The sequence below is a fragment of the Parasteatoda tepidariorum genome, chromosome 10, assembly GCF_982258835.1.
Source record: "Parasteatoda tepidariorum strain Cologne lab strain chromosome 10, Ptep-v5.0, whole genome shotgun sequence".
In the NCBI taxonomy this organism is placed as follows: domain Eukaryota; kingdom Metazoa; phylum Arthropoda; class Arachnida; order Araneae; family Theridiidae; genus Parasteatoda; species Parasteatoda tepidariorum.
The window spans coordinates 54,555,379-54,572,067 of NC_141764.1; the positions used below are offsets into that span (position 1 = coordinate 54,555,379).

Genomic DNA, 16,689 nt, shown 5'->3' on the forward strand with positions numbered 1-16,689 from the left:
TAATCAGAACTTAAATTTTCAAAGCCAGAATTTTTGGTAAATCTTTACCATAATAAAGAAAAAATTACTAAATTAATGGTTTAAATGCCATATATTTCGATTTTTAATACCAGAATAATATTTTTTTTCTTTACCAGAAATTTCTTTATCATATTGTACGGTAATTTTAACAGATTTTTTTTCATCCATCTAATATTAAATTTAGCATCGCTAATTTATGATAGTCTTTTTGTATTATGTCTTCAAAATCAAATATAATATTACTTACATTTTTGCTCATAACGTGCTGTTGGACGCAGATCTTATGTATAGAGTAAGTTCATATTTTTGAGTCAAAATTTTAATAATTTTAACTTTAAATGTCAGGATATTCTGCTTAACTCTAAACACATTATATATCTCATCTGTTTTCAGAATTCTCTTGTTAAAGCCTAAACAAGTTGAAAATACACAAAAATATATCTCAAATTTGATAAAATGCATTAAAACTTTCACATCACAAGTCAGTTACATTCCATAAAACTCTATTACTTTAGACAAAATAAGAACACACTTTATAGAACAAAATTACGAAATAACTTGCTTCAAACTTAACGCAAACCTTTTAAAAAAGTGCATAATGTGATTCCTTTTAATGGTTTGTATTTCTGTGTAATCAAATTTATTTTGGACGGTAATTTCTTTCAAACGTAATTGATCGTTTATCCAAGATCAAAAACTGCTGAAGTTAAAAGTTAATTCTCTTTTATATCTGACTAATGAGGCTAAGCGGCTTTTCCAAAGTTTGGTAACAGTCACAGACCATAATTGGCTTCCAGCGCTTGATGGATATCTTTGGAAGTTAAACGACGAGTAATTCAATAATGGGCGCTGGAAACACAAAGAAAATCATTGAAGGTAATTAGGAGATCCAAATGGCTTTGTTTTATTTGATTGCTTTTTCACACAAACTTTGAAATCTGTCAAGTAAGAAACTGAAGTTTAGAAGCCAAAAAGAATGTTTGCTCAATTAAAAAGAGCCTCAGATGCATTTTTGAAATCTCTTTTGTGATGGAATTTTAAATTTTTAAGTGCAATTTTACAAGTATAATTTTGTATATAAGTTTTGGTTTTCGTACTTAACTTTTTTATTTAATCAAAAAATTATGTTTCATTTTCTTCAGAGTCTTTTATCTCTTTGATAAAAACTTTCATGGAAAAATGGTGTATGACTTAGGTTGAGATACATCGCTCAAAAATAAATACTCAAATTGTTTGATGAATCCGTTGAAAAAAAAAGATGCACTTAGAATTTTTTTTTAAATTATGTAAATCACAATATTCACATTTTTAAATTCTTTTTTTATTGAAAATCGCCAATTTTTGATGTACAATCGCAAAAAAGCGGACCACCTAGAATAACTTTTGATCTAATGATACATTTTTAACGTTTTAGGACCTAAAGCTAGAAGGGGTGATCTCAAGTATGCTGAAAAAATAAGCCCCCTCAAGTATGCTCTCAGATCTGAAGTATGCCCCCCATATTTTAGGACTTAAAGATAGAAAGGGTGGTCTCAAGTATGCTGAAAAAATATGTACAGACATATTTTAAGTTGCGAAATCAGTCACAAAAACGTATTTTCGCTGTATAAACATACCTTTTCCTCGACGGAATCGGATTTCTGACATCCAAAATATAGGGGGTAGCCGCAATCTGGGAAATATGGTCCTAGTAGTTAGGTCAGACGAGTGATCCAAAGTATGGACCTCTTAATGTTTATTTTACTTTCCGCGTATTCCATTATATCTCAAAATTTTTTTAATCTAATTGAAAAATTTTTACCCAGAATTATCGAATTCGTTTATCCAAAAATAATTCCATCCAAAAAAGTAACTTGTAGTAAATATTTTTTTTTTGTCATTTTATTTAAAAATGGCGGGAAAAAGTTTGAATTGTAAGGTATACAATTTTTTACATCATTTTAAACAATGCAATTTATAGGAGCAAAATGTAAAATTTGAGCAAAATCGGTCATAACCGAGGTTAAAAGTCATAACCGAGAAACTTGTTTAACAAGTGAGCCCACATACGAAAAAGCAGCAAAAATTCTCAGAGTGCACCGAGACGCACAATTCAGAAAGTAGTTTCAGCAAATATTCAAAAATTCCTTGAATTCATCACTTAATAATTGCCAAAAAAATAATGCTCAAGGATTAGTTAATTATGAAAAGTGAAACTTCTATTTCGATGAATATAAAACCTTAATTTCAGTAAACATTTCAGCAGAAATGAGCCAATAATTACTAATCGTATTTTTTTTCGATGGATTTGATTTGAATTCTCAAATATTTCTTTTTTAGATGGGGAAAGTCTTCCAAATAGTCATCGTCATGAAGTCAAACCAAACGGTAGACTTGTCATTCATTACGTAGAGAAAAATACTGACGACGGTACATATTGGTGCACAGCTGGAAACAAACGTGGAGTTTCAGCAAGGAGTCGAATTGACATACATGTAGTTGGTAAGTACTACGTTTTTTTCTGTTCTAATATCATAACAACTATAATTGCATTTATCATTTAGCATGATACAGAAATATATAATATATTTTGCAATATAAATATATTTCACTTTCTAACTGAAGAGTAAGTTGTGTCGCAGGCGGTGTCTTGGGATATTCATCCACTTTTAGATGCACCTGGATAATTTTATTTTAAATTTTTTTCCGCACATGTGCTGCATAAAGCAACTACCTGAATTACTCTTATCTGGCGCAGTTTTTATTATAATTTTTTTAATTTTAAAGCAATAATTTCTTTATTAGTTTAAAATTGATTCAAACGCTTTGTTTAGTTTTTTTTAAACATTTAGGCTATAGCAAAAGTGGCACTAGACCTAGTATATATTTCGGACATTTACCAAAAGTCTAGTCATACTAGATCTGGTTAAGTGCCATTGCCCGGTATGCATTTGCCCGGTATATCCTACAATGTCGTTTTTTTAAGGTCAAGTGCCATTGCCCGGTATACCCTACACTAATGTTTTTTTTAAGGTTCAGTGCCACTGCCCGGTATACCCTACACTGATGTTTTTTAAGGTCAAGTGCCACTGCCCGGTATAATTTGCACGGAATACCCTACACTGATGTTTTTTTAAGGTCAAGTGCCACTGCCCGGTATACATTTGCCCGGTATACCCTTCACTGATGTTTTTTAAGGTCAAGTGCCACTGCCCGGTATACATTTGACCGGTATACCCTACACTGATGTTTTTTTAAAGTCAAGTGCCATTGCCCGGTATATATCTGCCAGATACTCCAAACACTGATGTTTGTTCTAATCTATCGTCAGTTATTAAAATATCGAATAAATGTAATTTTATTAAAATATCGAATAAATGTAAATATATCCACGAATAAATTAATATCAAATCGGATGTAATAAATATTTCGGACATTCACCAAAGCGACTAATTTGATTAACAACATTCACCGGTGAAAGTCAACAACCACCAATTTCGGTCATTCACAGTAACATGCACATCATTTACAAAATAACCTCATCAGGAGGATTATTTCATACTTTGCCTAAATAGTATCCGTCATTTCAAAAAATAAAAATAATTGGTTTTGTTGGCGATGATCTCGTAAGGCGATAAGGAATCATGCATAGTACAGATAAGGAAGATATTAACCTCGAAGGAAAAGTGAATGAATACCCCAAGGAACCGTCGCAGGCTTGGTTCTCGATTTATTGACCCACTGAAGGTAGGAAAGGCTGAGCCAACCCTTCCTGGACCGAGGATTGAACCCAGGATCTCTAGCACGAGAGTGCGAAGCGCTACCACTCAGCCACTGGGTATACTGTGTATGATTACAGAAATACAATTTGTTTTATTATTGGAGATTGAATATTCTGCTTATTTCAGTCAATCATAACTAACCTATGCATTCAAAATTATGCAACTGTTTATAGTTTAAAATTTGGGGTAAATTAAAATTTAAATGGACGTTCATAATTACATATTATTTTTTGCGTTGTGATACAAATTATTCGTAATTAAACTTCTTTAACAAAACAATTTCGTCTATACTTTCGAAAAATACTTTTTATAAATATTGCTAAATTAATTTTATTAAATTCATGAAAGCTGTTTGTAAATTGAAATATTGTGTATAAGATATCTTACTTGACGTTATAAATAACGCTAGATTGATTCACGAAAAAAAATATTACTATAATTTATTTTCCAAGACATTTATTTAATTTATTTTGCTCGAATTACCCAAATAAAAATTATTATAAAACTATTTTTTTACTGTCAAATTCTCAGAAATTTGATTTATTAAAGTTATTTCTTTCTGAATGCAATTTTCATAACTAAATTCAATCCTTAGAATAAAAAAAATTATACTTTATTTCTAAAACAACAGGCATAAACAAAAATGCGTAAAAATAATTTCCTCAATCCATTTACAAAATAGGAAAACACACCAAAAATATTCATATTCGAGAAAATAATATCTTTTTTTCTCGGATTTGGAACGCCAACTTCCATTGAAATTCCCCGCAAATATTCCTACTCATCTCTAATGCAAACGTCGATATTTTCTTGATAATGAGAGATTAGAGGAAAGAATATTCCTCCCCCCTGAATGATCTAGAAATGAAAGATCTAAGAGGGTGAAAATGAAAGAATATTTAATAAAAATAGATTTCATAAATATAAGCCGGAACAATTCCTTAATTTATTTCTTCAGCCCATAACTGTTGTTGGCCCATTAGCACGGCGTAGAACTATTCACTTTGTTTCAGTTCAAATTCATTCTCGCGTAATCACCAACAAAGATCATTAATTATTTTTTACATTTGTGCATATCTCAACCATTGTTTTCATGTGGTAACAAGCATAGATTTTTAAGGGACTTTTCTAAAATTAAATTGTGTAGAAGAAAGAATTACTAATATTAATTCAAAATAATTCTTTTTTTAATCACTTAAATGTCTATATTTTTTTAAATTCTAAAGTGTTTGGTCATAAGCCGATAGAATTAATTTTTTTGCGTTGGCAACAAGAAGCTGAAATAAACTGTTGGACTGAAAGTGTTCATATAAAAAAACTTTTCTATACTTTTTAATGATGCTGATTAATTTACGCAGGAAAAATAATATTTTAAAGCTGTGTTTTGATAATTATGATGTTAAGTGCGATGCGTTTGTCAATGGAATATGATTTTTCTTTATTTTTTAATCTTATTCTTTAGTTTTTTTTATGAATTTTAACTTGTACTTGTTAGAATAAAGAACTTAAAACTGTTGCATCTTGCAATACTAAAATTTATATTTCTGTATAAATCAAAGACTTCAGAGGTGGTTTGTGTTGCATATTTTAAAAATTTCATTTTAACGAAAAATACCGGAATACAAAATATGCTAGATTATATGACTAAAGTATCTAATAAGCGAACGAAGTGAACTTTAATTGAAAAGCAATTTGAAAGGAACTGCTGAAATTGTCCCGGGGGTTACCAAGCACAGTAAGCATGAAGTGGCGCACCCAATTTTTCGATTTTTATTTTGTGAACATAGCACATCGGGGTATCCCAAAATTCAAGCAAGAAGTAATGTTCATAAATATCTCGGGCTTTAAAGTTAAAATGTGATTTTTTTTTTATTAGTGAATAACATATTACAGTCTTATGCATGGAATGACATAAATCCAAAACTCTTTTATCATAAACCTTATATTTCAAAAGCCGAATAAAATGACCTATGCTGATACTTTATCTGGATGTCTAATTCAGATCACCAGAATGAAACATTAAACGAGCTCGACTCAAGAACGACTCTCACGACGAGAACGACGAGAACTACTCAATATTGCTCTTTTGTCAGCAGTGAAAGTTTTTTCGTTTACTGCTCTGTTTTTAAAAATCCATGACTGCTGTTTTTTTTTTCTGAAGCATTTTATTGCACGTATGAAAAAAATGGAGGTTTTTGTAACAAATTTGGTTTGCATTTTATTATTAGAATGGTTATTTATTTATTTATTTTTAAATTTACTATGATAATAATACTTACGATATAAAAGTTAGTTCTATAAATTTCCACTCTGTACTTTCCTTGATACTATTAAATGTGAATGAAATTATGTGTTTTAAATTTAATAATAATAGTAGTACCCGGAATATAACAATCTGATCAAAATCATTGGATTCAGAAATTATATATTTTGAAATTTTTAGGAAACTCTGCAAATGCCTCGTAACATTTGAGGTTTGTTTCATTATATGCATTGATAATCCAGTTTCGTTTCAACTAAAATACATTGGTTACGATGAACAATAAATACATATAAGAATTTACACTTATGCGCCTCAGTGAAGTAATGGAATTCAGCAATATTGTGTTCATTCATATTGAATAGAGCGTAAAAGCATATCCATTTACGGCATTCTTACAGCTAGGGAGCAAATCCATAAATCTTGAGAGCAACAATGTAATACACATCGTTTATCTCGACATGAATAAATCGTACGAAATGCTAACAGATACGGGCTCTGATATGTATGAAACTCTGACATAAAATTGTGGGAAGTTTATTTATGATAGATTATATTTTTCTTCTGAATAATAAAATAGATTTTATTTTGCATGATTTTAATGCTTAAAACACATTAAAGGTATTTTTATATTTTCCTTTTTTTAATTTTAAAATCTATAAATTAAGTGCTTTCAATTTAAAAAAAAAGTATTATTTATTACGTTTTAAATTATCAAAGCAATTACAGGCAATACCTACTTTTTATGTAATGAAAGTTCTATAAATTATGTTATATAATTATGAGGTCTTGTGCAAGAACCAGGGAAGTACTATTTTCAGGCGTTTTTGACTATGGCCAGTATAGTTATCCCAGTAAGTGTTAGATCTGGCATGAATATAAAATTAGTCCTCTCTTGTGTCATAAATAGTGTGGAAAAAACTATGTAAGCCAATATTTTTTTATTTTTTTTACTATGAACAATAACCTATTTCCGTTTAGTACAATAGCTGGAAAATATGTAACATCAATCCTCTATTGCATGGTAAATTGTATAGACAAAACTACATAAGCTTATTCTTTTTTTTTTACAACGGGTAATTTAAAAGTTTTTACTAATGTATTAACCAGCTCAAACGTAACATCAGCCCTATACTGTATTGTGAATAGTGTAAAAAAATCTACTTAAATCAGTTCTTATTTTGTTTAATTAATGGACAAAATATCAGTTTCAATTAGTGCAAAAAAACTAGCACAAAATGTAACACAAGTCCTTTCTTATGTGGTAAATAGTAAGAGTAAAACTTGATAAGCCTTTCCTTTTTTTTTTTTTTTTTTTTTTGATTATGAACACTGTGGCTGTTTAGATTAGCTCAAGAACTGTCAAAAATGGAACCTCAGTCTCCTCTTATGCTGTTAATACTGCTGAAATCATCGCAAATCTAATTATTAAATTTTTTAATTTCCATATCTTCTAACTCCCAATTCATGATTCTGAACTTAACTTATTCGTACACAAGTCCCTCAATTGAAAAATTTTCTAATGTACTACATTTATTTATTACTCTCCTAAAGTTATTTATTATTTCAAAGAAAAGCTGTAGTTCTTTTTATATCTTAAATATTAATATTTTGATTTTTAGCTGGACCAGTTGTCGATCCTTTCAACTTTCCTGAAAATTTACGAGAAGGCAGAAGAACTACACTAACATGCATGGTATCAGCTGGAGATTCTCCCATTTCGTTTCGCTGGATAAAAGATGGGGAGCCTATAGTACCTGCTTTACTTGGTGTTAACATTGAATATCTTAACCAATATACGAGTACATTATTTTTTGAAAAAGTAGCACAAAGGCATAATGGAAACTACACTTGCATCGCATCTAATCCTTATGCTTCAGCAAATCATACCGCAGGCCTTACATTGAACAGTAATGCATACATTTCAAATCTCTTTATTTAACTGGTCTAATAATTAGAAAATTTTAAAGAAAAATGAGTCTGACATTTAATATTTTTTATCTTATTCTTAAATATATGTATTTGTGAATAAAGAATAATAAAAAACGAAAAATATTTATGTTCTATAATTTTCCCTATACAAGCCCTAGTGTTAATTTTACTTAAAAATGTCATTAAAGTTTGTGCTGTCTGAATTTTAATAAGTTGGAAAATACAGTGAGAAAACATGCAAGGTCAAAACAGTGAGAAAATAAATTGGTTCATACAGTGAGAAAAATGTAAGGTCGAAACTATCAGAATGTGATAAACTGTTTCATGTTCCGGCTCTTTGGTAACAACATTAATTAGTAATTTTACTAAAGTGAACTGATTTAGTTAGGAATTTGGTTAAACTAACAATAATATCTGTGATAAAATTTTGTAATTTTATCATTATAGCTTAGACCATTGCAAACAAAAACTGTTGCTCTGTTAAATTTACTTTCAGCTTTTTATTTTTAACTAAATGTGTGGTATTAAAAACTGTAAATAAAAAACCATAATTTCCTATAAACCATAACCAAATGAACGTAAAAATTTACCAAATGAGCAATTTAAATAATATATATTTCGGTTTTATTAATTAAAATTAAGTTATTGTTTTTTTAGCCAAACTTATCATTACCATTCACTACGATAATTTTATGATAATTTGTTTTCTTTTATTGAAGAAGTTAGAAATGGACTACTAATGTCCAGAACATTACTAAAATCTAAAAATAAGAGAAATTCTAAAAAAAGTATTCTTTCAACCATTATTTTAAAAATACCCACAACCACAAATAAAATAATTGATAATTAACTTTACAAACTAATTGTCAAAAAGAAAAGTATTAGCATTTCGGAGTAACAATATTTGAATCTTAATTACTAAATTGTAACCATATATTTGTTGACATTAATAGAATGTGAAATAAATGCATACTTAAAAATAGCTTAGGATAATTTTTTGTTGAAAAAAAATTCCAGTTAATTGAAGCATTTCGATACATGTTTCCAAAACAAACTTCATGTATTAATTAACAACGAGCATCATAGTGTATAAATATTATTCATTTTAAACCTTAGATAACAGATATTATTTTAGTAAATACTAACGCATAATGATTTCTGTAAATGCATACATTTTCTGAAACTGCTATTATTGATTTCCTATAAACGTATTATCTATATAAGCCATTTTAAACATTAGGAATTTAGCTACACGACCTTTAATATATAATAGTTGAAACATGTACTAATTGCAACACATATTGATTATATTCCAATTTATTAGTTCAGTTTCATTTGAAATATATTTCGATACTTTAAATTTCTTTTTGGCTTGTATAAATATAGAAGTTTTTTAAAATTGTGTGTCTATGGATTCCTTTTATTTCATAATATTGTTTTTATCACCGGTTTATCGACAACTTTTAAAAAAAAATATTTTCGAATATGATGATAATGTTTGGTTCTGATTTTTTTCGAATTAATCAATGTTAATTTAATTTAAATGTAATATCTACCGTTTATAATTAACTAGATGGAAGCAATTAAAAACGAACTATGCTATTTAGCAAAATGGTAACCGATGAAGGTGACAAATGATTGCTGTTGTAACGAAAACGATACGTGTGTTTTTCACTTCCATCTATAATAACGAATGGATATTTTTCCTAGACTGTTCACGTCTACCAGACAGATTCGAAGTTCTTGCGGGAGATTGAATTTTGCACCCCTCTTTGAAATCTCAGTGTTGGCTGGTTGATACGAAATTTGCTCCCTTCTTGCCCCGAACAAGGTGGTGCTGACATAAAATATCCTCAGCGGTAGACGGATCCCCTAGCTACGAAAACCACCCACAGGTTAACCATGGGTTGCTTTCGCGGGTTTCCACTCCATGTGACGCAAATCTGGGTAAGTTCCCTCTATAAGTCTTCCTAGAAGGCAAGTTTGTCCCAATGCTTTATTCAGGAGTTCCCTTGTCCTTCGGATTAGGTTCAAAACTACAAGGCTACAGAGTTGAACAGTATTGGTTGTAGAGTCGGGTCGACTGTTCAAAACCGGTTATAAAATAACAAAATGAAGCAATGACAAAAGTATTATAACCGAGCAGCTATCATAGCGTTTTAAAGTGACTCATAATTGGGCAATTCATATGAGGTCGATTTTTTAGAACTGTGGGAGTAGGAGTCAATGATTGGCATGATTTGAATGTGTTAAAGCTCAGGAAAGTAATCAAATAAAATATTCCAGCAAGCTTTCTATGGAGTCATCGTGTAAACGCTAGACCACTCAGGCAAAGTAATAAATTATTCTGCGAACGTTCAAATTGAAAGTGTCATCGATTTTATTGTTCTAATCTCTCTCAAATTGACTCTTCCATGATAGAGTAACTATTAGGAAAAATATTGGCTGGAGCCTGTTTTAAACAAATGCTGAATAGGAAATATGCTTGCGCAAGCTAGTCTAAACAGCAGTCAAAGGTCTTGATACTGTGTAACCAGGCCTAAAAGCAACCTAAGGTCTTAGCATTGTGCAATTAGAGACATACACGGAAAATTTGCCTAAATGATTGTAGACAATACTTTTAAGTTTCATAAAAATAAAAGGAATCAACTGACACAGTGAATGCATGGAATATTATTTTTATAGTAAAATTTTTGAAATATAAATAATTTCTTAGCGAAATTTTTTGAGTATGAGCACATAAATTCGAAAAAGAAAACACATTTGTTCATATTTTCCTTTAGTTCCACCAAGATGGGTGATTGAGCCTAAAGATGTCGAAGTTGTTCAAGGAAGTTCAGTTCGTGTCGATTGCCAAGCGGAAGGCTATCCTAGACCAATCATTCGTTGGAAGCAGCTTGTCGGTAAATCAAATATTTTTAAATTATTTTTTTACGTTATTGGTTGAAAATAAGAACTTAATTCAAAAATTTTTTTTATAATAAATTGAATTCGCATTGAATTCTTACAATAGTTCATAATTTAAATATTGTAAAATAAATTGTTCTATTTATCTTACTAAATTAGAAGAAAATTTGAAAAAATATATGAAAAAATACCACTTTCTTTTTGCATGTCTCAAAAACAGAGCAAGTTTCAGAATACTATCCAAACTCTTGTGCAAAGTTGTTTTGTTTAGAACTTTTATCTTAAATTTTTATATTCTTTTAAAATAATTTATTTTAAAATCATTCCTTTTTCCCTGCCAAATTCGCAAAATCTGTATGACTATCGAAAAGAGTTAATTTAATTATATATTAAACTTTTATTTTTAAATTTTTATTATTTTAAAATAAGTCACTTCAAAACAGTTTCTTCTCCGAAGCCAAATTCGCAAAAAGATCTAAAAAAAATGTTAATTTTAATTAAAAATGTATTTAAAAAAATATGAAAATCGCTTTTAAAGTGAAAAATAATAAAACTAATAAAAAAAAATTTATATCTTCTATCATTCTCTTTTCCGTCTCTTTGTTTTTAAATATCACATGGAATACAGCAAAATTCAAATTCCATCAGAACTCCTGTACACATTTGTTTACTTTAAAACATTTTTGAATGTATAATAGAATTGTGCAAATATATTTCCCCCGTTTTATTTCAAGAAAAGCAACAATCTCAACCATGCTAACTCAACTCATTTAAGTGCATTGAATATTTCTCCGCACTCCTCTCTCGTAGCATACATTTTCGCCAAGATCAACACAGCATTTTCGAAAAAGTCACTAAATGTCACGTAGCGCTTATCTTTTCAATTAACATATCTTCTCGTTGCAGGTGCTCATGGAAACCCGGAATCCTTTCAAACTATAATGAGTAGCGCCCGGATGCAGGTCCTTGAAAATGGTTCTTTGCTTATTTTGGAAGCAAGCCCGAGTGATGGGGGCTCTTTTCTGTGCCAGGCATTCAATAGAATTGGACCAGGACTCAGTAAAATGCTTACGATTGTAGTACACGGTAGAGTAATATCGAAGTACTATTATTGATCTTGAGTGCTCTTTGTTAAATTTTTGAAAAGGGTGGTATATAATAATGATTTATTCGTAAAGTGTTATTGAGTGCTGAAATTGTTTGATATTGTTGTCTAGAAGATAAAGGCAAACAGAGAGATTAGGGATTGCATAGATATAAACTCTTATGAATGTATTTAAAACTATTTCAAAAACTTTGTGACTGGAGGTTAAACATGCTTTAAACAAAGCAGATTCAATACTTTTTTTCATTCATTTGTAAAAATATTGATTCATTTATTACAGAGTTGATAAACTAAATTTTGATTGGCTCAATGAAATAATTATTTACAAGTAAAATTTTAAGGTTTGGATGAAAATGCCTTGTTTTTTCAAAAACAGGGCATTTTCAGCGCTACTATTATGTATACATTTTAGGAAACAAAAAGGTATAGCACTGCAGATCAGTAGTAACATTAAAGAGAAAATCGCTAGCACAGAAATGGAGAAAATATTCATAACAAAATGATTGCTTTGCGTATTTTTAATTTTAAATAGTAATAAAAATGTTTCGAAACTCTTAAACTTCTATATGAAAAATACGCTGTAAATTTCTCAAAATTGAGCAAAAATATGCATGTAAATTTCTCAAAATTGGGTTTCTCAAAATTGAGCAAAAATATGTCAAAATGGCCCCGACAATTTATATAGTTGAATTTGAAAACTCGATGTACTCATTATTGAGCATAGTGATATACTCAAAACAGCGTATACTCCTTTTTGAGCTAAATGCATATTCTCAAAAATGACGCATCATGATGGGTTATCATGTACTCATTTTGAGTATTTATTTCAGCGAGAGTGAGCATGTTCTCAAAATGACTATTTTGTGTATGTCACTATAGTCAATAATGATTACATGGGATTTTCAAATTAGATTATATATGCGTTGGTGCCATTTTGACATATTTTTGCTCAATTTTGAGAAACCCCCTTTTACAGTGTGAGCATACTTTGTGCTGAATAAGGGTATACTGTGTGGAGATAAAGTTAACTAACGCACATAAAGAACAGGTAATGGCACAAAAACGTATAAAAAGGGATGCCAAACCATTTTGTCTTCATTAAAAAAATACACACAGAAATAAAAATTTCTTTAAAACTCTTATTCATATTTATTCTGACATGAATATTTTTTTTCCATAATTTAACTTACACACTTCACTCAATTTCACTTGTTATTCTTCCAAAAGACAAGCGTAGACGAAAAAGGCAAATCAATCATTATTCATCAATTGCAAAATTGCAAAATATAAAAAAATCGCAAAATATTATAAAATCATTGCAGCAATCAGTATTATATCTAATCCTAAGTATCATTTATAATCTCACAAAATCTAGTATATTTATTCTCACATTAACCTTGAATAAAACTGCATGCCACCAAACAATTTTGATACTTGCATACCATTTTATCTTACACGTATAGGGACTGACTGGGTTTCGTGGTATTCCTACTATGAGCATTATAAGAAGACGAATGGCTAATTACCTAGGCGCTTTAAAAATTTGGCATTGGTTGGTGCTTAAACATGGGCTTCAACGGCGTCGTCGGAAATGCTACTATTTATTCCAGCTGCCCTGAAAATTGTATATTTGCCATCAGTATTGGTCATTTTTGATAGATTATACTTTGCTCTTTCCACGTATTGTATCCTTAAATCTGGTTATGAAAATGCTAAGTAACCCTTTTTATTTAATACTAAAATCAAACCCCTCTTCCTTTCCAGAGTATTTTCTTCACATGAAATATCACCATCAAACACATCAACGATACCAAACAGTGTTAATTCGTGACGAATATCGACTTTCATACTATTTTTACAAGTCTCTTCTTTCCATTTATTTCTATTTTCACTCTAAACCCCTTCAACCACACCATACAACGCAAACTCAAAACGAATATCGACGTTTATACTTTTTGACATGCCACTTCTTTCCATTTATTTCAAATTTATGTCACTAGAAGTGTCACCACAAATCCCCACAACCATACCATACAATGTAAATTCAATACGAACATCGACGTCTATACTATTTTTACATGTCACTTCTTTTTATTTATTTCAAATTTATGTGACAGGGAGTCTCACTACCAACTACGTCAAACACATTGAACAGTATAAATTCAAGACAAATATCGACTTTCATACTATTTTTACGTGACACTTCTTCCTTTTTCTTAATATTTATGTCGCGTGAAGTGTCATCACAAACCACCATAACCATACCAAACAACGTGAATTTAAGGTAAACGTTGACTCCTTCGGAAACAGTTCATTTAACAAAATTTTAAAATTGCCGCCCTCGAACGTATATACCAAATTTCATGCACAAGGTTTGAATAGGAAAGTCTTATTACAAATGTTTCTAGGTAAATTAGATAAATTGTGCAAAATATTATTTTCAAAAATTGCAAAATAAGTTATAAAACATCAAAACTTAGACTATGTCTTCTTTTAATAACACGCAATAAATTGGACTATTTAAGAAAATAAATTAATTGAAGTTTATAAATTTAAATTAGTTAAATGTCTAATATCCTTTTTACGCTAATTTGAAGTCAAAAGCTTTTTAAATGAGTTCGCAACTAATAGTAATGCAGAATATAGTCTAAATATGCAAAACATTTCCAAAAGTCTTTCTTTTGAATAATTTACGTTTAAAAATTTGAAAGTAAATAAACTCATTCTTAAATGCATGTTAAAAATAGGCATTACAACTAACTTGACATGCAATGATGTTGAATAAATAAATGTTTAAAGTATTTTAACGTAAATAAAAGTATTACATAACTACAATATATTAAAAGTACTCCGTTTTTTTCCTGAAATTAAAGATTGTATCAGCAAAGTAAACTGCTGTAATTTCAAGCATCAATGAGTCTTTCTCATTAAAAAAACGTGATAGGTTATACAAATTTATTTGCATATGTTTTTCTTTAGCTCCTATAAATGAAAGAGTAAGTAATTTTATCAGTTAGCTTAACATTATATATATATATATATATATCAAAATATTAATATTTTTTCCTTTTTTCCATAATCCCAAAGTATTTAATTTTTTACATTATTTTAATTAGCCTCAAAATTAATTAAATTGCTTCATATTTTACAATCTTAAACAGAATATATTTTTAACTAGTATATTTAATAGCTTCTTTTTTTATTTTTCAATTTTGTTTTTTAGTTCCAGCACATTTTAAAGTTAAATTTAGTGCCCAAAAAGTGAAAAAAGGTGATCAAGTAAATCTAAACTGCAAAGCCCACGGAGACAAGCCAATTTCGATCACGTGGTTCAAAGATGGAGAAGCACTGAACAATGGAACAATACCCAGGTACGCTGTCCTTTGGAGAAAAAAATAAGATTATTTTTCTATTTCGGCGCAAAAGCCATTGGAAAAATTGAAAAGTGCATGTGTTATGTAGAAATATATGATCTATTTTCCTGCGAATACAACAGCATATTTATTTTTCCCAGGTTAGTGCTTCTTAAGGATAAAGATACACTGGTTACATTTAGGTTATTTGTTTTTAGAAACTTAGATATACAGATCGTAACTTAACTCTTTTGTAACTCATCTTTTATTTGTTTATATTCTGGAATATATTTCATTTATTTTTGTTTTTTCGAACAAAAAAGATCAATAAATAAGGAGATGCAGAGAAAAATATACGATGTATTTTTGAAGTTTTATATTTAAGTTCTTATAAATTTGTTTAATTTTTATTACTGAAGCTTTTATGGTTTTCATCTGATATCATTAGTGTTTCTCAAAATTTGAAAGTTAATAACTTTCTATATTATTGAAAAATTAAAATTATTCAAGGTTATTGCAGATCCTCTTTTGATTCTAATAATGAGTTTACGTCAATTAAATTATAAACCCTTTTCTTTCCATGAATAAAAAACTGATTAACAAAGAGGAATACTGATATTTAAAACCCTTCATCAAAAATCATTATTTTTGTTCTGAACAACTGTGTATTCTTATTTTCTTTACATTATAAACTCAGGATGAAGGAACCCGAATTGATACTCGGATATTAAGTGAAATTAGTAACAATACACTGAGAAAAAATTTCTGGTAAAATTACCGTACTACATGGTTATGACATTTTTGGTAAAACTAAAATATCACTGTAAACCATAAATATCATAACGGTTTGCTGGAAATTCTTCAAAATTATAGATCTTATTACCACAGATTTAATTAAAAATACTAAATTAAAAGTAAATTTAATTGAATAAATGGTTTTTATGCCATGTTCTAAGGCACCATGATAAAATTGCCAAGTTTTACCAAATTTTGTCACACATTATAAAATCATATTTTATTGTTTTGGTAAAAATTACGGATTTTTGGGAGATACGGAGATTTTTGATGCTCCCATAAAGCCGGAAACACGGTAAATTTTCCCTCATTGTATTCGTTTTGAATACTCTTTCTTTTGAAGTTAAAAAAATAAATTTTCTTTGGCTACTTGCAGCAGCAATAAAATTGGAAATAAAAGTTTCTTTTTTTACTATAAGTATTCCATCATAGTTTATGTGTCGCTAACAAAGGAGTACTAATTGTAAATGTTTACAATAATTAGAGTGTAAATTTAAATGCAGACAATTTTTAGAAGAATTGTAGCAATTTTAAATTTCGACGGTTGATAGTTGT

At 29.3% G+C, this 16,689-nt stretch overlaps 1 protein-coding gene across 1 annotated transcript in view; it reads left to right on the forward strand.

Moving 5' to 3' along the window:
* Positions 1 to 16,689, forward strand: part of LOC107452972 (cell adhesion molecule Dscam1) — a 257,172-nt gene that overhangs the window by 177,103 nt on the left and 63,380 nt on the right. The window contains exons 8-12 of the mRNA XM_071184720.2: positions 2,341 to 2,502; positions 7,665 to 7,952; positions 10,758 to 10,877; positions 11,788 to 11,967; positions 15,210 to 15,357. Coding sequence (XP_071040821.1) covers positions 2,341 to 2,502; positions 7,665 to 7,952; positions 10,758 to 10,877; positions 11,788 to 11,967; positions 15,210 to 15,357 — 898 coding nt within the window. The remainder of the gene's footprint in view (positions 1 to 2,340; positions 2,503 to 7,664; positions 7,953 to 10,757; positions 10,878 to 11,787; positions 11,968 to 15,209; positions 15,358 to 16,689) is intronic.